Source organism: Conger conger, chromosome 5, assembly GCF_963514075.1.
Source record: "Conger conger chromosome 5, fConCon1.1, whole genome shotgun sequence".
Classification (NCBI taxonomy): domain Eukaryota; kingdom Metazoa; phylum Chordata; class Actinopteri; order Anguilliformes; family Congridae; genus Conger; species Conger conger.
Window position 1 is genome coordinate 39,764,777 of NC_083764.1, and position 26,994 is coordinate 39,791,770.

At 42.6% G+C, this 26,994-nt stretch overlaps 1 protein-coding gene across 6 annotated transcripts in view; it reads right to left on the bottom strand.

Moving 5' to 3' along the window:
• Window positions 1–7,010: 7,010 nt before the first annotated feature.
• The window catches only part of LOC133128760 (protein ECT2-like), a 36,458-nt gene continuing 16,474 nt past the window's right edge, over window positions 7,011–26,994 (bottom strand). For all 6 annotated transcript variants that reach the window (XM_061242522.1, XM_061242521.1, XM_061242516.1 and 3 more), the window contains 14 exons: window positions 26,615–26,837; window positions 22,524–22,645; window positions 21,029–21,148; window positions 20,819–20,887; window positions 20,421–20,531; window positions 19,244–19,340; window positions 18,673–18,754; window positions 18,422–18,500; window positions 16,532–16,651; window positions 15,391–15,529; window positions 10,255–10,409; window positions 8,639–8,746; window positions 8,289–8,393; window positions 7,011–7,736 (listed from right to left, as the gene is read on the bottom strand). In XM_061242522.1, the coding sequence (XP_061098506.1) occupies window positions 7,647–7,736; window positions 8,289–8,393; window positions 8,639–8,746; window positions 10,255–10,409; window positions 15,391–15,529; window positions 16,532–16,651; window positions 18,422–18,500; window positions 18,673–18,754; window positions 19,244–19,340; window positions 20,421–20,531; window positions 20,819–20,887; window positions 21,029–21,148; window positions 22,524–22,645; window positions 26,615–26,837 (1,620 nt within the window). In that variant the 3' untranslated portion in view covers window positions 7,011–7,646. The remainder of the gene's footprint in view (window positions 7,737–8,288; window positions 8,394–8,638; window positions 8,747–10,254; window positions 10,410–15,390; window positions 15,530–16,531; window positions 16,652–18,421; window positions 18,501–18,672; window positions 18,755–19,243; window positions 19,341–20,420; window positions 20,532–20,818; window positions 20,888–21,028; window positions 21,149–22,523; window positions 22,646–26,614; window positions 26,838–26,994) is intronic.

A 26,994-nucleotide genomic window follows, 5' to 3' on the forward strand; every position in this document is an offset into this window, starting at 1 on the left:
CCTGAGAAATCTGCCACAGCTCCTCATTAGTACCAGATGCATGCTATCAAAACAGGTACACTCTGTGTAATATAATTTTGTGATGGCATGAATGCAGGCTGGTTGGTTAGTTCTGCATTATGCACAACCATGTAAAGTGCAGTAAGCAGGCTTTCATGAATATGATGCAATGTTTTCACCCTGGAGGTAAAATGCCCCCTGCAATCCCAATGTAATACTAAGTACATTTGCTGGGCAGTTTGTGGGGGGTAGTGCCCATGGATTTCTCTCTCATGCCCGCACACATAGACTTGCACAAGCACTTCAGATGATTACAAATTCAGTCATTAGACTTTAGTGCAAAAAGGGGAAAAATGCAAATGGTAGTTCTTTGTAGGCTAAAAATAAATTCACGGTAATGTTGAGAATGGCCTTACGTTTTATAATCTTGTTAGCGCAGGAGGGCACAGGAGACTGCAATCTATTGCTTATGGTTGGTTTGCTTTGGAAAAATCATCACCACTTATCACACCTGAGCACTTCAGACCACATTACAGCTGCTTCAGAATGGCCTGAAGCCTGATTGGTTGGCTGAATAACCTGATTAAATCAAATAAAACAAAATGCATATTCATATACAGTATGCAGCATGATTACATTCACAAGACGATCTGTCTTTAAGTAGCCATGAAAGAACTCTGTAGGAACATACGCTAATAGTGCTACTTTTATTCCCCAGTTGCTGTCCTATTGCCCTTAGCGTTTATTCATTTAAGGTGTACCGGCAAGCTTTCATTTGCAGAAGGCATGTTAGTCTGTCCTGCATTCAGCTTTTGATTAATTCAAATCATTCACTACTCCCAGTATGGCCAACATATACTGTGCCGTGAGAAAGTATTTGCCCCCTTCCTGATTTCCTATTATTTTATATTTGTCACACTGAATAACTTCAGATCTGATAAAAAATATACAGTGGGCTCCAGAATTATTGGCATATTGATAAATATTCACAAAATACACTATTGTCCAAGATGTGTAAAGCACTGTGCTTTATTCATGATTCAGTGGATTTAACAAAAATCTTACATTTTTAAAACAGAAAATAACAGGTTTCACAATTATTGGCACCCCTGGTTTAATACTTTGTGCAAATACCCCTGGCTAGGTTAGAGAACACATTTGGAGGGATTTATTTTTCTTCAAGCCAAGTCTTGAGCTCCAGACTGTGATTCCACTTTTTTGGGCCCTTTTTTTTGTATGCGGTGATCCTCCCTGCCGAGTCCCTCCCCCCCACCCTCAGAGCAGAAGCTCCTTTCCCTCATGTGCCGGCCATACTCGACATTGGCAGGACCGGGGCACGAACCCCCAGTCCTCAGTGTGCAACTGCATCGAACTGATGCCTGCATCAAGGTCCGATGCCTTGTGCCACTTCTATGTGGATTTTGATGTATATTTGGAGTCACTGTCCAGAAACCTGCCAAAATGTCATGGTACTTAAATAGTGCCCTGGACCAGTGGCTGCAAAACATCTCCAAAACATCAATGACCCACCATCAAATTTGACAGTAGGTATGACATGCTCATTTTTATACACTAGGGAAACAGGAAGTGATGAAATGACACAATCTTGGTCTAAAAGAACTACAGCGCAGGCCATAAGTGTTTTCACAGTGGTACAATTTCTGTTCTTCTGGCTCTGTAATCCAGTACATTGGATTTAAAATGAAACTATGAATAATGAGGTTAAAGGTATACTATTCAGGATTTTTTGGCAGCAAGCTGAAATCCAAAACACTCCCAGGCTTTCAGAAGATTTGAGATGTCTGATAAAAATAAAAGTGACAAAGAACTGATGCATTTGTGAGTATTATGTTACATAATTGTGCAGGCAGGCTAAAGGGCAGACGGAAAACCACTGGTGTTAGCACTAGCTAACTTCAAGCTAAAGTTTAGCTAACTAAATACAAACACAAGTAACATCAGTTGAATAGCTGGCTAAATGGCCTGTGTGGAATGCGAATACTAAAGCTGAAGTTTTCCAAATCATATTAGACTGCGGTTTCTCTGCTCATTGCATATCCTAGCACACGTCATTTGCAACGGAGAGGCGGCAAATAGGCGGGGTTGAGAATGGGTAAAACTTTTTTTTTTTTTTATATAAACAGGAGCGAAGCAAGGAAATTCCTGAATCACCTTTAATTTGAGGATATTTACATCCATATGAGGTGATTTGTGAAGGAATTGCACCCCTTTTTATACATTTTCCCCCCAAAAGTAATTGGACAGTTGGCTTCTCAGCTATTTCCGATTAATCAGATTGAGATTGGTTTTGAAATGGTTTTGAGATATCAAGGTAAAAAAAAATCGCTATTCTACTTGGGAGAGTTGACCAATGCAAATAGCACTGATATTGTAATATTGCGATACATGTCAGAAGAAGGGAGTGTGACTGTGTGAGGGCAAGCTGAAGACTGCATCTGGAAGTGCTGGAAGTGACTGATCCTCACAGGGGTCTGATGACCACGCTACACCAGAGGCCTGCCAAACCTGTTAACCCCTTAAATATGTAGGAAACATGAAACTACACTTCCACGACATCCTCCCCGGCATAACGTCTAGTTACGGCTTAGCCAATACTGTAACGGCGGGAGCAATAAAGTATTGTCTTTGGACCTCTCTTACCTCTCTTTGCTCTTTTCTTCCCCTTGCTCCACAAGGCCTCACGGACACACCTAGTTTACCTCGTGGTAACTTAAAGTGAGGCCTACAGTGAGTGGAAACTGGTGTATGCAAATCGCTACATCAGCTTACCACTACAAACTGTAGCTTTGCGCATCCGCCCAGGACAACTATTCACTGCATCCCGCCGCTTCAACAAGGACAGCAGCTCAGCATTCCTGGAGCCAGCAATGCGGGAGGACTCAGGTAAGACCAAACAAACATTGCAGTCATAGCCAGTGTTTAGCTTAGTTTTAACTGAAATTGTGAATCTGTGGTTTTCTATTTGTCTGTGTTATCATTTGAATGCATTCTGTTAGCCGTATGTGTACGTGAATAGATTCACCGTCTTTCGCATATGAATAAAGTTCAGCTACGCAAGTAGTCTCTTTTTTCACAACTAACACTCTAACACTCCCACCCAGAACATATATGTTCTGTGTTTGTCTGTTTAATAAATATATTTCATTAAACCCGGTGTCTGTTTTGATGTCACATAGACATGAGAGAACTTCCAACCTTCAGGTTATCGGTATGTTTAATAATTGATATTGGTTATTTTAATTATTCATTAAAATAATACATTTGTGGTTAGATATTTCAGTAATTTTAAGAGATTGATAACTTTTTGCAGATATACTGCTACATAACATTAATTGGCGCCATACATGAGGATTATTCTCATGAAATGTCATATGTATCAATTGTGTAGGGGCATATCCCACACAATTTGTGCGCCCCGTGTGAGGATTGAAATGTATACGTATATGTATTTCAAATAGTCATCCTCACTATTTCGTAGAGTGTAAAATCCCCACGTTATTTGCCGGCATGTGTGAGGACCCTACCACTATCACCCCTTTTTTTGACACAAGCTTAAAAATGACATCCCCAAAATAATTATTGTAGCTGCGGCTGGTGCGCTTAGAAACACTATGGAGCCCCTCGCCCATCACCCTCCCCTACCTCTCTGTTCCAAGCTCCCTCTCCTTGCAGCTATCCTCAGACAGCAACAGGTCGAGAAGATCATACAAAATAAGCACTATAATCCAAATAATATGATTATTGATTAAAGTTTTTGTCAAATACCCAACGCTCATCAACAAGTCAAACAGACCCCATAATTTCACATGCTATTTATTAGCTGGCTGGCTCCTTATGCGCATACTGAATAATAATAAAACATTTTGAGAATGTATTTAGATGCTCACCAATATAAAATGGGGTCATGTCACTGAAAATGCCCTCTATTGTGTTGTCAACAGTGTTTTCACTGTCTTGCTCAGAAAAATAATATTTTTTATTATCCTTGGAACTCCTCCAAAGGAAGTCCTCCATTTACATGTAGGCAACGCAAAATCTAATTTTGCTGTAAACCGTCAAAATGCTTATTGAAAATGCTAGTTTCTTGATGCAGGTGAAAAAATGCTGTGTTGATTTATGCAAGCCTAACAAATTATTGGAAATGTAATGTTGGCCTGTGGTGTAGTGGTTAAGGCAAATGACTGGGACATGCAAGGTTGGTGGTTCTAATCCCGGTGTAGCCACAATAAGCCCTTGAGCAAGGCCCTTAACCCTGCATTGCTCCAGGGGAGGATTGTCTCCTGCTTAGTCTAATCAACTGTATGTCGCTCTGGATAAGAGCATCTGCCAAATGCCAATAATGTAATGTCATGAGCTGAAATGCTTTTTACATGCTCGTAGTAGGTTCTTTGATGAGCCGAAGTTGAAGAAGTATGCAGCAATGAAACGGACAACAATAATTCCTCCAGAGAAATTCTAAGTAAACAATTCTATCAACATTCCTCCGAGTTAGCACGTTTTCTGAATGAGAAACTAAGACACCCACACTTGTTTTTCCACCCATGTTACAAATTTAAGAATTGTTATCGCTAAAGCAACGGCGTCTTAAAATAGGTCATACAGAGAGAGCCGTGAGTTTTAACGCTATGAAACGGTATATCCTGTTATCATAGTGATGGAAAATTGCGCCCTGAAAAATTGAATGAATGCAAACAAACCCTGGGCTGGTGAGACTTAATGGGTTAAAAGAGGAGAACTGAAGGCTTCCCAAACAGTAGCCCCCCCCATTGTCCAGTCCGTCCAACCCAGCCTCCCTGGGGTCTCCTCTAATGGGATCCATTGATTTGGTTTGAAATGTGGGGGGGGGGGGGGGTTAATATGAAGAGGGAATAAGTATTCATGATTTTTGTTGTATTCCCTCGTCAGTACTTGCCTCAGGGATCGTTTTTTTCCACTGAGCACAGCGTTTCGGAGACAGCACTGTTTTTTAGCTCTGAGGGAAAAGGCAACAGCCATGCCCAAACAGGAGCCGGTGAACACTGGACAGAAATACACCCTGCTGTTAAAAAAATAAGACACAACTGTGGCGGTCTCAAACAAAATATCATTTCGGTGACCTTTATTTTGGCCGGTGGTCAACCTTTGTCCGGGAAACACAAGGGTAAAGCTGAATAGCAAAAGAAATCTACAGACCTTGTGACTCGCCAGGACAAGAGCTGAAGCCCCTAAACTTGATGCTCATTGCTTACATGACAGGTCCCTAGTGATTTGCTTCTTTTAGATATGTACCATTCCCTCACACTGTAGGCGGAGGACATCGATGATGAAGAATTGTATGTTACCGTCCCGTTCTACTTTTATCCAAGCCGCAGTCGAAGCTGTAAAGGGCAACCACGAGAGGCCCAGGGTAACAAAACGGAATCTCAGGCAAATCAATATTTAATCGCAGGCATCTATTGCATTGTGTTGTTTTCAAGGACACTGCAACACCGTGTCTTTCATTCACTATACAAACCTGCCTGCCATACAGAGGTGCCAGAAGTAGACAGTGTACTTTTTGGCAAAATAGAATCCAAAGAGGTCATGTTATTCAAAGAAGCTTGCAGGATTTATGGAATTTTGTCTCTACCTCTAATATAAGCGGCACTGGTCAAATTGTCACACCAACAAAATGCATGTTTTTTAAAAAGTATATACATTTTTTATGTTTGCTTTGCCATTATGTAGTAGGTTTCTTCTCTTGCAGAACATTTCCGTGTGGCATTTGCTTTAGCTTTTGTATAAGTTTTGACATTGCTTACATGCAAATTTCCTTTGCTTTTGTTTTTGAAGTGCCATTGTCCTTGTAGGCCACCATACAGTCGAGCACATGAAAGGATCTAAATGGTTGGCATTTATATAGCACCTTTATCCAAAGCACTGTACAATTGATGCTTTTCACACACACGCACGCACGCACGCACGCACGCACGCACGCACGCACGCACGCACGCACGCACGCACGCACGCACGCACGCACGCACGCACACACACACACACACACCAACGGCGATTGGCTGCCATGCAAGGCACCAACCAGCTTGTCAGGAGCATTTGGGGGTTAGGTGTCTTGCTCAAGGACACTTCGACACAGCCCAGGTGGGGGATCGAACCGGCAACCCTCCGACTGCCAGACGACTGCTCTTACTGCCTGAGCCATGTCGCCCCTGAATGTAAAGGGGCGACATGCAAATTGTTTTGCATCTGAATGCAAAACAGTTACTTATTTGACCCAGCTCTGCTTTACTCTACTAGTCCAGGTATAGGTATTGTGTGTGCAATCTGGGTGAACACACCCTAAATCGAAACACCATTACCGTGCAAACCTGTCATCTATAACCTTGTTCCTGGTATACAGTAAGAAGAATATCTGACCAAGAAACCATGACGGCTTTGAAATCAACAAGTTACTTTCTCCAAATGTTACTAAATGTGTCTGCACAGTCTAAATTAAAAAAATGACAGAAACTGACAGTAAGCATTCAACTCATCCTCAACAAAATCCTGTCAAATAAAAAAATATTGCAAAAGTTGGATAGTGTCCAAAATGAAATTCAAATCACCATCACCATTGCTAACCTTGCCTGCTTCCCTCTGGTTTTGGAATGCTACAGTATTTTTCTTGACTTGGGTCATGTGCAAATAAAAAAAACTATAATGTTCCTGCCAAACTGGAAATCCAAGTAAAACAGAAAACCGATTGTTATTAGCAAGGGCCATAAGTGTGTAAGCACTTTAAATAATTATTTTATAATTAGATTTTTTCTGGAATTATTTTTTTGGATTGCTACAGCACCACCAAGAGTTAGGATACATACATTAAAAAACCTTTGGTTTATGGTTGAATAATAACAACTATAAAACGAAAAACACAAACATTTAAACAACTGCAAGCTGAGGATACTCCTATATTAGTCTTGACAATTCAGTTGGGAAGGAATGACGAAATGCATTCACTGTGACAGCCCATGAAAAGACAAACCGCTAATTATTTTATTCAAATAGAGTAAAATATATTTAAGCTGCAATTCAACACAACATGAAAAAAGATACATTTTAAATGAAATTTTGTATTCTTTACATAACTGCTGGTAACATACATGGGACATCTCATTTGACTGATGATCTTTGCAGCTTCCCAAGGCAGTAACACGTACTGCACATTGGTAAAAAATGATAATGTATAAAAGGGAAATTAATATATTAAAATATTTTTTTAAATAAATATGCCATGGTATATTGCCTACCTCACCTTTTGACAATAAAATGACCAAGACACTGATATATAACTTATCACCGCAAAACAAGTTCAATATTATTAGAAGGGTTAGCTTTAGAAAAATATAAAATCTATGAAAAGACAAAACAATTAAATGACTACAGCAGTCTGATTGTGATGAACACAAAATGCATGTGGAAAGCAACTGGGTAACAAAGACAGAAAACACAGGATCATGTTTCTCTTTTAAGGATTGGTGTTGCCTTGCCGGGCAACAACTTTGTGGACACCTTTAGGATGATATCTTCTGTACCACAGTTGAGAATTAAATGTTATATTATACTGTAAACATATAAAACATATTTAAGTGGCCACGTTTCAAACAGTATCATAAGATGTGACTTGCTGAGCGACTGTAGGTCATGTACTTCCTCTCAAACATTGATGGAAGGTCCACCATTGATGGTGAATGGATGTCCTAAAAAGAGAAGATGCAAGTGCTATATTACCGTAGTTATCGCAAAGTCAAAAGCCATTTGCTCCATCAAACAAGAAAGTTTTGTTGTACTGGAACTGTTGAAATTAGGGTGAAGCAAAGAAGAAAGCTCTGAATTAGCCTAACATGCTCCAGCAGACAACCATTTTGTTTTCCAAATTTGGGCATGTGGAAATATTTGTTTTTTAGGCTAGTAAAAAAAAAAAGCCCTGTGGATTTAAAGATATATGTCATTAATTTAAGTGCCTTAAGTTTGACACAACATTTAATGAAATCACAATTTAATCGATGCAGCATTTGCGTTACTTCCACCCCTGTTGAGTGAGGCTATGGATTAATTCACCATGTAAATGAACCCTTACCATTTTCCTCCAGTTACTCCATGTACATGTCATTACAAGTAATGGCCATGTGCTTAAATAGACGCATGCATATAAGCATGCACATCATTTGAATACAAACATGTACACACACACACACACACACACACACACACACACACACACACACACAGCAGCAGCAGCGGGACCTTACGGAAATGGCGTTCTTGCCCTCAGAGCCAGCCGGACTTCCGCACGCCAGCAGGGCCCTCTGGAGTTCCCTTTTGGGCATTTTGTTCAAGGAGAGCGCCTTCGTGACCTGAAATAATTGCGTGGATATTTCAACACTCGATACCGCCAGCCTGAATGAAAATCAAGCTCCGCGGCGACTCCCGAACACGTAGGACCGCGGTCAATAAACCTCCACTTAAAGGAGATAACTCACTAATGGGCCCTCAACAATTTCTTCCCGTTTAGTTATCCGTTCGGCCATTATCATTCCCGCACCGTCTCGGAATCGGCGTTGATGAAGAGGGTCTGTCGGGTCATTTTAGCCGGGCTCACCTTCTTCGACGTCTTCTTGATGGCCCTGGACGCCCGGCTCAGAGTGCTGTCCATGTCCTTCGTGCTCACTTGGAGGGAGTCGGGATCGGCGCAGCGAATCAGCACGTCCTGCGCCGAGCGGGGAGGTTAAACACGAAAGGGCCTTTGTTTGGCTTTCACAAAGAAAAGTTAAGACATAACTGTCGGCTTTCCGGGAGCAGCTGGGACTGCTTGCTATTCAAAACGCTGAGGAAGCCGCAGAGGTAATGAAAGCCGGGGAGGGCTGGGACGTACCCTCACCCGGCGGATAATAGCGACAATGGAAAGAGTAAAACTCTAAAGATGATTATGCCAGCTGTTATTTGTAGACGTTACCTTGACATTTTCATTAGAATTCTTCTGAAAACCCGGGCACAATAAAAGGCACACTAGGCCGCTGAGGAAAGTAGATGTACTTGCTAATGTCTGAAACGGTAAAGCCTCCAGTTCCGAGCGCAGTCCGCAGTGCGTGGGTGTGTGTGTGTGTGTGCGTACATTTTTCATTGCTTCAGTGCATGTGTGAGTTTTGGCTGGGCGATATGTACGGGAATGATAATTATCGAATGCAATAACGATCATGGCCACCGTGTGGTCTACTGCCTTTATTGTCATCTTTTTTTCTTTAATTATACCTGATGTGGTGGTGAACTTCCAAACTTAAGAAAGCAGCGTGAAATGCATCCTGGGAAGAAAGAAAAAAACATTACCGCTGTTGGCTATTGAGTGTTGATAACACAGAAAATCAGTAGCAAGGCCTTGCGGTTTCTGTGTGATTCACAAAAGAAACCTTGGGTATTGCTGTCAGCGTGTGTGTGAATGAGTGAATGATACGCATCAATTGCAAAGCACTTTGGATAAAAGCGCAATATAAATGCAGTCCATTTACCATTTACTATTTACATGGAAGCTGTACAACCTTGCTGCCGACTGGCTGTCTTTATCAACAGCCCATAGACAACCTTTTTTCCCCTGAAGCATTTCACATGGTCTCGGATGTTTACTACCTAGGCATAATTCATGGAAAAAAAGACCACATACACCCACCGAGCACTTTTAGACTTTATTTGTTCTACTGCTGTAGCCTATCCACTAAGGGTTATGATGCATTGTGTGTTCAGAGATGCTCTTCTGCACACCACTGTTGTAATGTGTATTTGTGTTTCTGTCACCTTCCTGTCAGCTTTGACCAGTCTGGCCATTCTCCTCTGACATCTCTCATTAACAAGACGTTTCTGTCTGCAGAACTGCTGCTCACTGGATTTTTTTTTGTTTTTTTGCACCATTCTTTGCAAACTCTAGAGACTAGATCATTACACCTACTTATTCACGCGACTAAGTAAAAACGTCCCTAATAAAGTGCTCGGTGAGTGTATACAGCACGTGGCCCGATGAACCTTATTCCTTACATTTGATGAATCCTTTCGGCGTATCACCCAGCCCTAGTGTAAGTGCATGTGACCGTGGGCAAGTCGGTACACGTTTGACGTGCAAACACAACGAGTCAGCTGGAGAGCATCTGAGCGCGTGCGAGTGTACACCCCGTCGCCGCGGCGACCGGAGGGGGGGGTAAGGGAGGGGGGGGGGGGGGGTCCTCTCACCGCGTCGGCCTTGCAGATGGTGTCAGCCACCTGCCGGCACAGTGTCTTCAGCCAGACGGCCTTGGCCGCGTCCTCGGCCTCCAGTTGGAAGCTGAAGAGCCGGGGCTCCTGCTCGGTGGGCAGGTGGACCAGCAGGGCGAAGGCGTTGTGGCACTCTGCGCGAGACAACAGACGTTTCAGAGCCACCCCGAAGACACCCCGGCGTCCTGCGCCAAACCGGAATAACGGTTCACAGGCCTTTCTCAAACATTTACTGTGACCCACAACTTTAGACTAATGCAAACAAGCGCATAGCAAGTGACTAATGTTTCATTTGACTGGTGTGAACTTCGATGGATAAATGACAAAGTATTGAGTTTTTTTCTTCCATGCATATCTCACACATGGGGACTAGATCAGTCCACTCAATGCTGCTACTTACAAACCATTTCTTCTTGAAGCTGTAAAAAGCAAGGGAGGGGTCGGTAACCCTGGTCCTGGAGAGCCGCAGGGTGTGCAGGTTTTTGTTGTTACCCAGCACTCAATTAAGCCATTGATTACGGTAACTCCCTTCACCTGGTTTCTTGGTTCTGAATTCATTGCTGATTTTAAAAGGCCGGCACACATCGATTTTCTGACCCTGGTTTTAGTACCTAAAAGGCCTAAAAAAAATAAAATAAAAAAAATAAATAAAAAAAACCTTCTCAAATAGCAGTGATATAGGTATTTAAAAAAAAAAATAAAAAAAAACCCCTAACCCCTATCCCAATTGTCCTTCCCCCTCCTGCAGTCAGCTCTCTTAACATTCATCAACGTCATCCGGTAATTATGCGAAATCGCATGTCACACGGAAAATCATTTTACAAACAGCTCGGAAACAGCTCAGTCGGACCATAAAATATCCGTCCTTCGACCAAAATCGCAATATTTTTACTTGGATCCGTATGGAACACAAAGTGAAAGCTGCAGGATGATATGATATGAAAACAAAAACACTCAGCAGCACTACAGGACCAGGGTTGCCGGCCCCTGGTTTAAGCACAAAAACTCAGAGTGAATCATATAATCTTTTTGGGATTTTCTCTACTTTCTGCAAACATTCGCCCCAAAGGTCTCTGCATTTTGTCTGTGCCAAACAAAAACATTGCTCCCATTTTGGTCATTTAATCGCTTTGCTTGTATTTACTTGTAATATAGAGTTCTCGCCAGGCTGTATGTACTAGAAATGTCTCAGTCAACAGTTATAAATCGAGTTCAAAACCTCTTGCAACGGTTAATGAACAACTTTGATGCTTTTCGTTCAAACTGTGCAGCTGCCCTTGCCCAGCTCATATAAAAGATTGTGTGTAGTTCAGCGCCTCAGCCCACAATAGAAATCAGGTCAGACAAAGTCAGTTAATACAGCTTGACCCTTGACCTCCTGAGTCTGCCTTTCATTTAGCTGTCGATAGAAAGCAAACAAAAATAAAGGCGATTCCTGAGTTCAGCGGAGGGGAAAAAAAAAAAGACATGGGACTATTCCCCAGAGCTGGAAGCGTTGTCATCTAACACATCTGTGCTGAACAGACCAGACCGCATGGAGCAAGGCTGGCGAACATCTGTTAACGGGATAGAACGAGTATTGGAAGGAAATACGCCGCTTTCAATCCGTCGCCTAATCCGTTAAACGCTGAAATTGGATTGAAACCTAGAGCAAGTGGGATTGTAGCCATACGAGTTTCTGTGTTTAAACAGTTTATGATGAAACGGCAATGCTAGCAATTAAAGGTAGGAAGTGTAATTGTATATCTGATATTATCATCGCATTATGGGTTTGGCTGCACGTTTTAATGGCACATTAACTAATGTTGCCAGATAAGGATTCTGAGAAAGAGTAACAGAGCAGTCAGGTAATTAAATATCGGGCAATGGTGTTGGAATATAAAGAGCCTAAATTGATGATCATTGAATGGTTAAAACGGCAATTAATGTATAGCTGTGGTACAGTTCAGATGTTAATAAACTTCCAAAGGAAAGATAATAGAGGCAGGAGATTAGTAGAAATAACCCATCGCTATCGTGTTGATCGAAGGCTTCTTTTAGGCAAATATGAGAATGGTTTTAATCTAGAATTATTTGGATTAAAAATCATTGTCAAGTGGACTGCAGTGCACTGCAGCCAGCCTCTCTCTAGTATGGACCTCAATTTTTTCCATGTTACTTTGTTGATTATTTTGCAAGTTCCTGAACAGTACAACCGAACTGGCAATTATATAATACACAATTTGCACCATAAGCAGTGCTTCACCAAAGGAAACAAACACTGCTTATAACATTTAAGTATTAAAAAAAAAAAGAAAAAAAAAAGAAGAAATATATTAAAAATAATAATAATAAAAAAATCTAATACAAAGTCGGAAATGGCAGTTCTTAGTTCTTTGAAACCCCAGTTTCAAAAAGAGCAGTTCCCAGCCAGTACATGAATGAATAGCGAGATTCAAATTGGGCTCTGAAGTAGCCTACGCCTAACCATAAATCTCTTGGGATGGCAAAAAAAAAAAAAAAAAAAAGGATGTTTGCAATTCTCCTTTATCTCTTCGCGCCATTCTGAGCACAGAAGTGGAATACCGGCGTTTGAAAAATATTTGCGGCTCAGTATCTCGTAACGTGGATCAACTGCTTTAAGTGCCCTTATGAAACACCTTATTTTCAACAGTCTTTTTTATAGGCACGTTGCCTCAGCCAGGTAAAATGTCAAAGCATCGGTTACCTCTTTCCAGAAATTAACCTACTTGTCATACAGAGTGCCTCTCTGAAATACCAAATACCACACACAGTATCAGCGGAGTTTGTTTAGGCTCTGTTCCCTATGACTGTGGCTGTGGCTCAAAGCAGCATACACCCCCCCTGAGACGGGCAGAATGGAAATTTTTCTGTGCGCTTTCTTTTCAGGTGATTAAAAAGATTTGTTGTATCGTCATCGGATGAGCGAACTTAACTGCGGCTCTGCGAACTTGCACGGCTGCTTTCGAGCGCTGCAGGATTGGGTGAATCTAAAGCGGTTCCGTATTACTGAACAGAAACTTCTTTTCAGAACGAAACCACTGACAGCCATGCCGTGGTATGCTTTCAAGTTAGAGGGGATAGGAAAGGAATGTCAATGCCAGCGCAGTATGCAGTATTGATTTTTTTTAAAGCTACCACCTACCATGTATGTCCTGGGGCCCCCCTGTGTACGCTGGTTTTTCTAGGCTGTTCCAACCATAGCTGCAATCCCAGTATATTAACAAGCGGGTCAGTTTTATTAATTACTCTTTTCATGTTTAGATGGATTCTTTACCATCTAAAGAAATAGCTATGCATGCCAAAAATAATTCTATTTCCTTCCCTCGTTTTGTGCTTTTGTGATATGTTTTACATTACATTACATTACATTAGTGGCATTTGGCAGACGCTCTTATCCAGAGCGACGTACAGTTGATTAGACTAAGCAGGAGACAATCCTCCCCTGGAGCAATGCAGGATTAAGGGCCTTGCTCAAGGGCCCAACGGCTGTGCGGATCTTATTGTGGCTACACCGGGATTGGAACCACCGACCTTGCGGGTCCCAGTCATTTACCTTAACCACTACGCTTACAGGACGTTTTATGTAATTGTTTGAAATATTAGTTAAAATGCTTTAACTGATCAGATTTAAGACTGAGATTAATTGATTGGCTACAAAAACCAAGGCTGAAACCACACATTCTGTGATGAAAAATCGCATCGCGTCACTATGGCCTCCCAGTCGTTCGCCTGTGGGAGTGTTTGTGTTCTTCGTATCGATAGCAGTGGCCTATCGTCGAATATAGAAAAAACCTTCAGTAACCTAAACGGATGATTACTCTCAACCTGTTTCCAATGCCTTTTTGATTATCAATCAAGCGAATAAATAAATGAATATCAGTTATCAGTGAATATAGTAATTGTGTGCAAATCTTTAAATTGAGTCTTCAAATGACATAAATGTGGATAGGGAAATGCCGCACACGTTTATGCTGCAAAGAACAATAATGCATTTTCAGAATAAACTGGTAGGCTAATCATTTTACCTAGTGGTCTTTGTTATTGAGCGAATAAATCGTTTGTGATTGTTAATCAGGCAATTGGGGGGTGGGGGAGTGATTATATTGGTTTATTTATTTCTTAGTGATGGGTCAGAGTGGACTAGTAAATAATAGTAGTAGTAATTCCAGGTTGGCCTGGGCAATGGTAGAAGTCTGTCAGCAGTGTTCGTGGGAGTTCTGAGAGAATGCACAGTAGTACTTCTGATCTCTCTGTAAAGACAGACGGTGAAGATCCTCATATCGCACAGCCCTACACATAAGGGTAACCAAGGCCATCTGGTAGGACAGACAGCATACACACTCCGGGCCTCCAGGAATCGAGTTTGACAGCCATGCTGGATGGCAGTGATCTGTATTCCTGGTCCTGGAGAGCCAAACAGTGCGCTGGCTTTTGTTGTTACTCAGCACTTAATTGACCAATTAAAGCAGTCACTTACAGTTAACTCACCTCACCTGGTTTCCTGGGTTAGAATTTTTTACCTCTTGCTATCTGAGGGCTTAGGGGTGGTTGTTCCCCTTTTTTATTCCCTTTGGTTACTCTGTAAAGCAACTCTGGGACAGTTCTGTGAAAAATGCTATACAAATAAAATCAATAGTACAATACAATAGGTACAATAGGTAAGGACTTCTAACGGTCAAGAGAGGAATTTCAGCAACAAACATGCTCAAACTACAACACTGTTTATCCTACCTCTTCTCTGTGAATGCGCTGAAGTTGAAACGCCATTGGCTGTGGCAATTAGAACCAATTTTCAACCAATGAGCTCAAATTATTGTACAGCTATATGATGTTGTTACAGAGTGCCGGCCCATCAACTGCATAGTTTGAAACCCGAATTTAAGCACTATAAACATAGGTAGAGGGTGAGTCAACATGTCAGTGAGCCTTTTTCAATGCTCGGAAGGGATTTGCAGTGCTCTTGTAACAATATTTTAACACAAAATTCTTACCTATTGTAACTTTAAGGTGAAAACAAAAACCAGCTATCCAGGACCAGGTGTCAGAACCACAGCTCTAAGGTGACCCTGAACCCGAGGCAACAGGAAACCCAAAGCGGACCCAAAAACCCACCTTCTGTCTCCCGTAGGTCCAGGACCCGCCTAATTTGGGACAGGGGCATGAGGGCCACGTGCTTCAGGGGAGAGGGGCCGTGTGCCTGGGCTAGTGGGCTCCGCAACGTTCCGATCCCCCTGTTCCTCTTCCTGGCCACCTGCGGGGGCAACAGGAGCGTCATGACAACGCCTCACCCTCACGCCATAAAGCGTTTTTCTGCCGATAATAGAATGTTAATGAACGTTATGCGATTTCAGTCAAGCTACATTCTCTCGCTGGCCTACGAAGTGGCCTTAACATTCAACCAAATAATTGCTAGCACCAAGCACCTACACTGTCCACTCATCTGACCAGGGTCAAATACTTTTCTGTAATTGATTGAACTCGCCTGCCGCAATTGAACAAACCAAGATGACCAGAAAGCGGCACTTTGATACACAAGAAAAGTTACATATTTGACCCAGGTCTGCTTCGCATAAACAAAACTTGGGTCAAACACCTATTTGAAAAACTTCTACTCTGAAGACACCATAAAAAAAAAATAAACCCCTTCCTGCATCCCATATGAGCCCCACACAAAGTGTGTGGGGGATTGTGGGGGATCGAGGGGGGCGAGGCGTCAGGGGACTGGAGCGAAGGCGCGATGATCAATAAGGTAAACAATCTCATTCATTAGCGGGGTCCGGCGCTGACCCGGATTCCGGAAAGTGCCACGGAATATAAAGGAGAAGCAGCGGGTGAATGATGAGGCAGCGGGGGGCTTCGATTTCTCTCGCTCATTACCTGGTGGGCCTGACTGCTGCCGATTCGGCCGGACGTTTTCGGCGTGAGCCTCTCGCCCCTGCCTAATGCAACGCTGCTAATTAGCGGCCGCACAATAGCTGCGCAAGCGAATCGCTACGCATTCATAAATACTTAATACGAAAAAAATTTTTAAAACGTGCTGCGCTTCGCTATTGGATTTCCCAGGATGTTGTAACCGGCCTAACTTTGCCTGTCGTCTTATGGGGTGGGGTGGGGGGAGGGGGTTGTCTGAACAAGAAGTAAGAATGACAAGTTCATATCAAGGGTAGGCTACAGATAATAAAAGTTTCTAGAAGAGTCTACAGGAATCTACTGGCTCCGTGTGCTGGTTTGCAGTGCGGTCCCTGAATGTTACCTCCAGGCAGTCGTTGAAGAGGAACAAGGTCACGTGGTCCCCGCGGTCACAGGGTTTGTCCCCCAAAGCCACCGTGTCCACTCTGGTGACCAAGCTGCGATGAGAGGACAGTAGGTTGGCCTGTAGAGACACAGAGAAATCATCAACAGTCATAGCAGGACTAATCCGGCATTCAGAAGGAATCGGAGCAGGAACGGTGTTCCGGGTCAGTTTTTGCCTTTTAGTTCGTAATGTATAAGGTTAGAAAATGCACAGGGCCGATTCTGAATAAGCGGTTCCCACTTGGACTGTTTTTTAAAATATTTTCTTAACCTGGATCTAATTTTCACAGGATTTTGTCCATCATTCATAATTTCCTATTTGTTCTGGTAGCATTTTAAGCAACAGCTTCATTGTCAAGTTCTTAGAGTTTTGTTTCTCCATAGGGGAGCTTAACATACAGTGTTAAGCTCAAAGACAGACAAAGACAGAGGAACATCCTTGTAATTGTCCAATAAATAATCAGCCAGTCCATTTTCCATTGTGAAGCTATGGACATGGACAAAAATAACCTATAAAAAAAGATTATGCACAAAATACTACCAGATTCTACAAAAACAATAAGACTCAAGTTGAAAAAATGAAAATAAAAAATGTAATTATCCTTTCATCCAGGGCCTAGGTCCCGGATCAGTATTGCCTTTTAGATCATAATGACTAAGGTTAGGATCCAGACAAGGGAAACATTAGCCAGTATTAATGACCCTTCTGAGAGCGAGATTGTCGATCTCGGACTAGTTTTTCCGTTCCAGGTCATAATGGATAAGGTTAGGATATAAACAGGGGAAACTCGATCCTCGATCCTCCCTCCTGCTGTGAAATGCTTTATGAACGGCACATCCCTCGTTACTCAAAAGGCGCTTTCAGGCGACTGCCAGCACCACTGCGCACGCGGGACTGCCCTGCCGTTCCTTTAGTGTTCTTTCATTTATTTCTCCAGCGTCCGCGCCTGTCGCCCTAAAAGCCCTGGGTTTATTCACCGCCGGTGCCGCAGAACTCCGGTTCCGCAGCGCAACTCGAGTGTTTCGCGCTCGCAAACACTCCAGTGCTGCCACGTGCCCTGTTGTTCCCCCGTCTCCACTTCAAAACCCCGCTCCTGAGAGAACGCGGATATCTCTGTTGTGAACAGAGCTGGCCGAAGGCTGCTGGCCGAAGGCTGCCAGCCTGCGTGCGTTTTGCGTACGAGCGAGGCAGGCGAGAACATGAGACAAACATTACATTGTGGTTATTTAGCTGTATCCAAAGCGACTTACAGTTGATGAGATAAAGCAGGGGACAATTAATTTTATTAACCCTTATTTATACGGGGTAAGTTGACCGAGCGCACATGCTCTTTTGCAGCAACGCCCTGTTAATGCCTCCCCCCCCAGTAGCCCAACCTGCATGTCTTTGGTTAATTCCCCCGTGTAGCAATGTGGGGTTAAGGGTCTTACTTAAGGGCCTTAACAGGCAAGGCTGTACATTCAGAAATTGTAAGCATTCGAACTGCAAAAGCACTTTGCAGAGGCCCCAGCGCAATAGGGTTAATTTAATTTCAGTTCAATACATTTGAGAAAGGAATGTCAATCGATTAAACCGGTAAGTTCTCATAGAACGTCATGGAATGTTTCAACCTGCGAATTGAATTTCAATTCACTTACTGGGCAAATTGAAACGGAATCAACCTCAACCTTGAAGCGAACTGGTTTGTCAATGTGATTGTGCTCACAGACGACTGAACAGCAGTTCCTGGCAGTAAGAAAACGTACATGGTTTCATCTGCTAAAAGCATACATATCAGACCTGGGTGAAAGAAACATTTCACATTTACACTTTACACACATTCCCACATTACTGGCGCGTTTAACTCACTGGGCAGCTGTCAACTTCATAAACCACGTCAAAGATCTGTTTCTGCCCCTCCGTTTTCCTCTTGTCCTCGTTTATGTGGCTGAAAGATACCCAATGTCAAATGTCATTAGTTTATATTGCATAACCACTTGAATTTCCTGTGCTGACAGCGACTCGAAGCCGAACATGCAGGTTTTCTTTTCCTAAATGTAGGAAACGACAACAACAAAAAGGCGGCAGATTTCTACATTTCATAAGCTGCCGTTTCTTACGTCATGACCTCCTTGAGCGATTCAACGGCTTTTTCCAAGGTGACCTTGTCAGGATTGTCCTCTGGAGTGTGTTTCTTTATATCTGACAGGGGGAGAAACAAACATGTAAACATGCAGCACACACACACACCATATACACATGCACCATACACATATACACCATATACTCACACACCATTTACACACACACACACAGTACACACACCACACAAACACACACACACACGCACACCATACACCACAATTTTCTAAATAACAAAGTATGGACACAGGAAAACCCTGCATTCTGAATGTTTTCAAAAATATTTAAGCACCTCATTTGTGGGTGTACACAATTAAACTGATATTTTCTCCTGACCTCAGTCTCGGTCTAAAACACATATAACGTTCCATAGCTGCAAAAAATGCACGTCTTTAGGAATGAAGCAATGGGAACCGCCTTTCGCCAAAGTAACACCGGACGGCAAAGAGAGAGTGACATCGATCAGGAGTCATTAGAGCTGGCGATGAAGCGGAAGTGCGTTATGGGCCGGCGCGGAGTTCCTTCGGCCGAGAGAGAGGGGGGGTTCACCGTTGAGCAGGAGCACGACGCTTGGCAACCGCTGTACCGGGCGAATCAGCAGCTCCGCCAGCGTCTGCCGCCCACACTCCGGCTTCGCCTGATTGATCTGGAGATATAGAAAACGAGCGTCGTGACTCATTCTCGCCCGCCGTCGCCTCTATCCTCGGCCGCCTCTGTAGACGAGGGAGGAACGCGTCTATTCCACACGCCCGGCTCCCGTTCGGTCTGCCCGCTGCGCTCGCCTCCGACAACTTCTTGGAAGAGGAAGAAGCGACTGCTTTCGTATGGCGAGAGGGCTTTGGTGAGCGGTGTGTTTGTGGGAGCAAAGTGTTAGAAGTAAATGAAAAAGAAAAACGGTACTGGAATAGGGTTGAGTTCTGGAATTGCTGTTAAACCGGTGGTTTCGAACTCGTTGCCATGGCGGGCTGTCTGAGTGTAATACTAATTCCAACTAATGTTGCCTTCAATGATTAAAATGACTCCTTCAGCCATATGCATTTAACTGCATTAAAGCACAGGATATAAGCAAATATATTGTATAATACAAGTTGTTATTTAAACAACACATTTCCCTTTACAATATATGCATTATGTGCAATCCTAAGTCTGCAAATAATTGAACTAATTGAACTATGTTATATAAGTTCAGAGGCTGGACGAAAAGGCAGCATACACATAGGCCAGCATACACAAAGGCCAGCATACACATAGGACAGCATACACATAGGACAGCATACACATGGCCCATCATACACATAGGACAGCATACACATAGGCCAGCATACACATAGGCCAGCATACACATAGGACAGCATACACATAGGACAGCATACACATAGGACAGCATACACATAGGACAGCATACACATGGCCCAGCATACACATAGGCCAGCATACACATAGGCCAGCATACACTTAGGACAGCATACACTTAGGACAGCATACACTTAGGACAGCATACACTTAGGACAGCATACACTTAGGACAGCATACACTTAGGACCGCATACACTTAGGACCGCATACACTTAGGACCGCATACACTTAGGACAGCATCCTCCAAAGCACTGTTTGAGACCACCGAGTTGAACCGTGTGGAGGCCCTCCGTTAACATGCTTGGGCTAATGGAAATAGTTGCACAGAAAGATGGATGAGAGAGCACCCAGAATGCTCTGCCCGGCTGTACCTTCAGAAAAGCGTGGAACCTTGGCTTCAAGCGCTCGCATCTCACAATGGTCACTTTGCTCATCTCAAAGAAGTTGATAAACTGCGGGTAAGCCTTTGCCAAGTCTTTGGACTGAAATGCAAGCGAGAGCAGGAGAGAGAACGGATTTTAAAGGTTGACTTCAAATCTTACTGAAGTATTCATTAAATATGATCAGCGGTCAGCTTGATTAAAAAGCTTATTTTTCATTATTATCTTTAATCAGACTTAATCCTTAATAAAGCTCAGTGGTGTATAATTAGCATAGGAAACTAAAGCTCACATGAAGAAATTGCTAGTTTCATCAGTTACTGCCAAAAAATACAGCAGAAGCTTAGATATGAGATTAATAATTTTGACCAAGATATCATCATACTCACATATTTCAGGATGATATCCCCAACACTTTTCTCCTCTGACCAGTCAATGAGCAGATTCTCCAGATCTGCCTACCAAACATATCAATTCATTATTACACACAACCATAATACACACTGATGCGGCTGGATTTATTTAATTAATTAAATTTCAGTAACACACAAAAACACATTACATATAAATAACACACAAAAACACAAAAAAGGAATTACCTTTATCCTTGTATGCACATCATATATATCAGGGATACTACCAAAAATGGTCTTGATTTCTTCCTGGGCCAGAATTGGACCTCCAACCAGTCCCTCTTTCTCCAACGGAAGCTTAAACAGCTAAAGATAAGGTGCATTCCAGACAATTACACAGACTATATTTTTAAAAGCCTTTTTATGTTTCCTACTTTTACAACTAATGCTCCTTTTTATAAGGCTGTTGCAATTACCAGTAATGAAGTGTCTGTAAACGTCTGAGTTCTAGCAATAGCACAGGCCTTTGAACGCTCCGGTCCCTTAAGTGAGAGCGTAGAATTATGGGATTCTGTCACTGCCAAAAATAAAGTTACTAAAACGGGAATGTACTTCATTGTATTTTTCCTGTACAAGCGTTTAAACCTTTAATACTAACAAAGAAGTAACATAAAACAATGCTATTAGATGCAACTTGAAAATGATACTGCTTGATATCTAATAACTGTGTCATTATAAGCTGCTGATGTGTCATTTTTGATGCAGGTTTCCGCATGTGAGTCACCAAACAAGGGGGGGGGGGGGGGCTGAGAGAACATTGGAGAGGGGCAGGGGGTCGTCTTCGATTGACTACGTGAGACAGATGAGTGGCAGGCTCAATTGTGTCCGTGCCAGTCGAACCTCAAAGAGTGTTTGTCTTAGGCACAATTGAGGGTAACCCCTAATGCGGTCGCAAGTCCTAGCATGCTCAAGTTCACACACAAGAGAGGGAGCAACAACCACATTAGTAGTCCAGCTAGAAGCAGGTAGCTAAAGTGCTCTTTTAGGCCAGTTAATATGCAAACGAGGGTGTATGAACAGAAACTGCATCTAACTGCTGGGTAATCCCATGGTAACTGACGTTACAACTGCTGGATATTTGCGTGGTAAAGCCCAATGCAGCTACATAATAGAGACTGATACTGAAAGACTTGTGTCCTCTTGAGGGTTATAAAAGCGTATAAAAGCGTCTTATGTAGCTATGTTGGACTTTACCACTCAAATATCCTGCAGTCGTAATGACGGTTAACGTGGAATTTCCATGCTAACGCTAAACAGCGGACAATTCTTAATAGCTACTTAGAATCATTTTATGCACAGTATGTGTGAACTGTTCACCGTTTATTAAAGGTACAACAGGTCATTTCAGACTTCTAACAGTCAAGAGAGTAATTTCAGCAACAAACACCCTCAAACTACAAGACTGTTTATCCCACCCCTTCTCAGCTATACAATGTTTTAGTAGAGAGTGACGGTCCGTCAACCGTATATTTTGAAACCCGAATTTAAGGACTATAAACACAGGCAGGGGTGAGTCAACATGTCGGCGAGCCGTTTTCAATGACAGGAAGTGTTTTACAATGGTCTTGTAACAATGTTTTAACACAAAACTTTTACCTATTGCAACCTTTAAATTAAAAGTAGGAGTTGGAGACAAACACAAATGTCCGTTTCCACTGCAGCCAGCCTCTAAGCCGCATACCTGAATGATGGTGGTGAGGATGTCCACATAGTTCCTCTCTGTCTGGTAGAGCTCCTTGGCGACCTGCCACCTTGCCGACGTCTTCGGGGGGGCGCCGCCGTTTTTCAGAGGCCTGGAACGTTCTACAAAGGCCCCAAGTGGGACAGGAAAAAAATAGTTAACATTTTTGAGAAGAAATACACCCAGGCCAGGCTTCAAAAGTGCATTGGTTAATGATAAATAAGAAAAAAACCCTATTCAGCCCCTATTCATCTTTGTCGGGACCTTGTAACAGTTATGCCCATGAGGGTATTATCCCAGAAAATGTTTTGTCTGGAAAATAAATGGCAAACACTAGCGAACTGTGTGGGGGCCTTGTTGCCGTACATTTTATTGCATTATTCCTTTATCAGATGTCCTTCTCCCAGAGCACTCTCAAACCATCCATTTTACATAATACTGATTTATACATCCAGATATGTACTGAAACGTCTTTTGTTTTGTTTTGTTTTTAAAGCAATTGGTTCTCTAACCACAATGTTACACCATCACATTTTGTTCCAGAGCTTTGCTCGCTTGTATTAGCACCGCACTGCCTAGGGCTCAATAGAGCACTCCAGTCAAAATATATCATTTGATATGTGACATAATATAAAGCACTGTATGAGGCATAACCGAGATGAGTGAGAGCAATGCTTCCTAGCAAAGCCCCCGGTTCCCGACTACTCGTGACTTACATGGAACTAAGGCAGCTCCAGGCTGTTTCTGTAGGGCTCTGGGATAAATGTGATTGCAAAAGCAACCTTACCAGTCAAAGGTAACAAGTCGTATGCACTATAAACCATTCCATTACTACATGAATATATCATATGCCTCTTTAATTACATCATCCTACCAGTTAATGCAAATATATTTATTTGCAACATAAAATACATATATAAATGTTAAATAAATATATATGAATATCTCTACAGTAGAGATTTAGGTGGACTGCTTCCATATGCATTTCTTTGCAGGCTAGAAACCACTCCCTCTTCGTGACACGGGAGTTCTCATTTAGACTACTGGTCACAATCAATGAATGTTCAACATACTGTAGTCAGCTGAAGTCTAATTCGCCAACACTGCGGGAATGGTGAGGGCTTATAAACATGTGATTTTCATTCTGCTCCAAAAAATACTCTGGGAACTGATCTAGGATTAGCGGCACTAAAACAAAGGGGCCATCCAACCACAGCCTTGCCCTGAACAGAGGAGGCTCCCTGCTCCTGTAGAGCCTATTAGGGAATTAGGGAATGTGGTCCAATTAAGTTTTCCTGATTAGAATTGGGAATGTTGGCCATGTGTAACAACACGTTAAAAATATATATATTGGAGTTGGTTATAAAGGAATGTTGTCTTCATTTTCCAAGACAACATTCCCAACATCTGTAGGACCCAGTTGTTCTGAGAATCCCCTGCCAAATGTGGAAAAGCATTATGGGAGGGAAAACACCTGGACTGGGGTACTCACTAGCAACCATCCTCTCCTTCGCTCACCTACGACTCCTTTCCCTGTTCTTCCTCTTCCTCCTCTTCCTCTACAAATGGGCCTGCATGCAAACTTTACTACGTCCATTATCTAGGCTGTAGCTCTCTGCAATAGGGAAAAAGACCTCTTTCTGTTCTAGGAGGGTATGGCCCCCCCAAAAAAAAAAAGTTTAAAAAAAAAATCACATCATTTTTCAAATGTTTTGGTGTACTCTATACATGTCACGGTATTTTATTTCACAAATTGTGATTTCATAAGTGTCAAATTTGATAGCAGTGTCTTTCTTTATAATCAGGAAACACTCAAGCACATGTTGGCAAAGTACACCATTTATAGTCATCTCATACACTCACAGCAGTGCTTTTATGACACAGTTGCCATGTAATGTTTCAGGACAGATATCATAGCCGTCAAAAACCTGGGCCACAATGCGACCAGCAGCGAACAATCATAGGTTAAGGGAAAATGTAATGGGGGGGTTAAATAAAATTCAGTTTTGCTGCAGTTCTGTGCCAGTTATACTTAAATATAGTGACAAATCCCTTCACCGCTGGTTGCCCATTTCATTGCCACAGCAAGGCCTGTGGTTTCAAATGAAAATCCTGACTGTTCTGCCATTGACAGTGTCTGGCAGGCCCACAGGGCAGAGAGCAATTCCACCACACTGGGCATGAGAGACTCTTCTGGAGTGAAAACATTGTCGGCCTGCATGCATTTCAGAGGACATGAACACTTGCACTCTCCTGAACTCAGCACTACCAATTAGACCTGGGTCAATTAGGCAAGTCATTTCAAATACTGTTCTACGCTTTACTGTGCATGTACTTTGCTGTAGAGTATTGGAACCTATGAAATACTGCCAAAAAGTGCAAATCCTGCCTTCTGGTCCTCCTGGCTTTATTTCTCCAGGCAAGATCAATCGAGCTTAGAAAAGTATTTGAATCCAAGACAATTATGTGATTGATCCAGGTCTGCTAGCAATGGGAATTCTAAATTGGAAGAAAAAATGTATATTCTGGAAAAGAATTATGTAAGAATTCAGCCATCAGGAGCTGTCAAACTGTCAGGACTTTACCAAAGATACAACAGAACTCTTGTTGCAGACCGTTGTGCCCGAAGTATTACTGCAAACGATGTGCGACACTTGTCACAAGGGTTGGGTGAGGAAGTATAAATCAGGCATAAGGCCGTTATCAGTCTCCCTCTCTCCCCTCCCCAATCGTCCGAGGGAACAGGTAATTAAAAAACACTCGGAGGCCCTTATCTATGCACACAAATCTAGGAAGTCATGGTGTCTCCTCTCCTGGAAGGTTTTATTACCTCTCTGAAGAAAACGGCAGAACACAAATCTATTCAGTGACAGGGGCCAGCACGGCCACAACGTACCACTGGCTGGTTTGAGTGCCCAATCTGTGACATTCTATTCAAGGAATTCATTTGAAGTCTTAAAAGGTCCCATATTGTACATCTTTCCAGTGTTTTATTTTAGGTCCAGATATCCATAAGATGAAGTTTGTCGGGTTTTAAGTAAAAAAAAAAAACAATCTCCAGTTTTACCTCTCATGAGCTTTACCAAGAACAGGCTGTTTCTGTGTCTTTAAGGCTCATTGATATCAACGAACCTCTGTTATGGCTGGCTAGCTCAAAATTAACTGAATGGCGTCTGTGTCGAACACTTGGATTTGCTCCGACTACAAGGCGGGCCATGCTGAAGAAAAAAAGCGTACTGTTGTGATGTCATAGCTTCACTTTTAAGTAAGTAAATCGAGACCGCTTGTTTAAGTGCTATTTTTTTTTTCATATGGATTGTGTGGACTTATTTCAGGACTGTGCGTCTTGTTATTTTCACAGTGTTTTTATAACACCTTTGACTCCTTCATGATCCACATAATAAGGAGAATATAATTTTCCACAACATGGCACCTTTTAAATTCCACATATGTAATGGTTGGCAAGGCCTCCCAGTTTGGCGTTTATGTTTTTGAGGGTGCCTCCAGAAAAGGGTAGATGCCTACAGTATGTTCTCTTGGCTGAGAATGAGGATTTCTGTACAGGCTGGACTTCCATTATTCCATTTTAATCTGCAAATAACTCCATTGTCAGGAACATGAAAAAGATATGCCATTTTTTTTCGAGTAATTAAATAGCTAAGCTAATTACCTCCTACCTGATTTATGAATGCATCTCTTAAAAAAAGATTGAGGCATAAAAATCTTTTGATAATAATACTATGCCGCTTTTCTCTGCTTTCAACATCTTTTGTTTCCTGATAGTTCCTTGGTTGCATATTTGTTCCATTACTGCCATTATCTATCTCCAGAGTGTGAGCTAGTGGCATTCAGCAGCTGCTACGGTTTTTGTTATGATTTCAGGCATTTGATTTCGATAGTCTCTTGACTGTGTTACGTGGCCCAGAGATTGGTAGCGGGGGAATATTCTGTACCAAAATTTGTCTAAACAAAAAACATTTGATCAAGAAAACAAAAAAATAAGAAGTGTTTGAACTGGTCAGGCTCAAATATTGGGGAGTTATGAAGAACAATGCAAAAGGAAGGAGCGCTGGGTAGTAGCCGTGCCTGACCTCTAGGGGCGCTGTGGGACTCTGGGTTGTTGGAGAGGTCCAGCAGGGAGTCAGCGGGCGAGGGCCGCTCTAAGGAGAGCTGCTTGCAGGGCAAGAAGGGGGAGACCTCAGCCTCTCTGGTCAGCTGGGCCAAGGCGTCACGGAGACGGCGTTTCTTGTGATGATTGCGAGGAGCTTCGAGTGACAGCAGGGACGGGCACTTCTGCATGACGGGGCTGCCAGGCTGAGACAGACAGGGGGGTAACTGCCTGTGACTTTTACTGAATGCCTTATTGCACATTCAATACAGTGTGTGTGTGTGTGTGTGTGTGTGTGCGAGCGTTTCTAAATGCAAATAATTTTTGGAATGCAGTATAATAAACAAACAATTAATAGTGTGT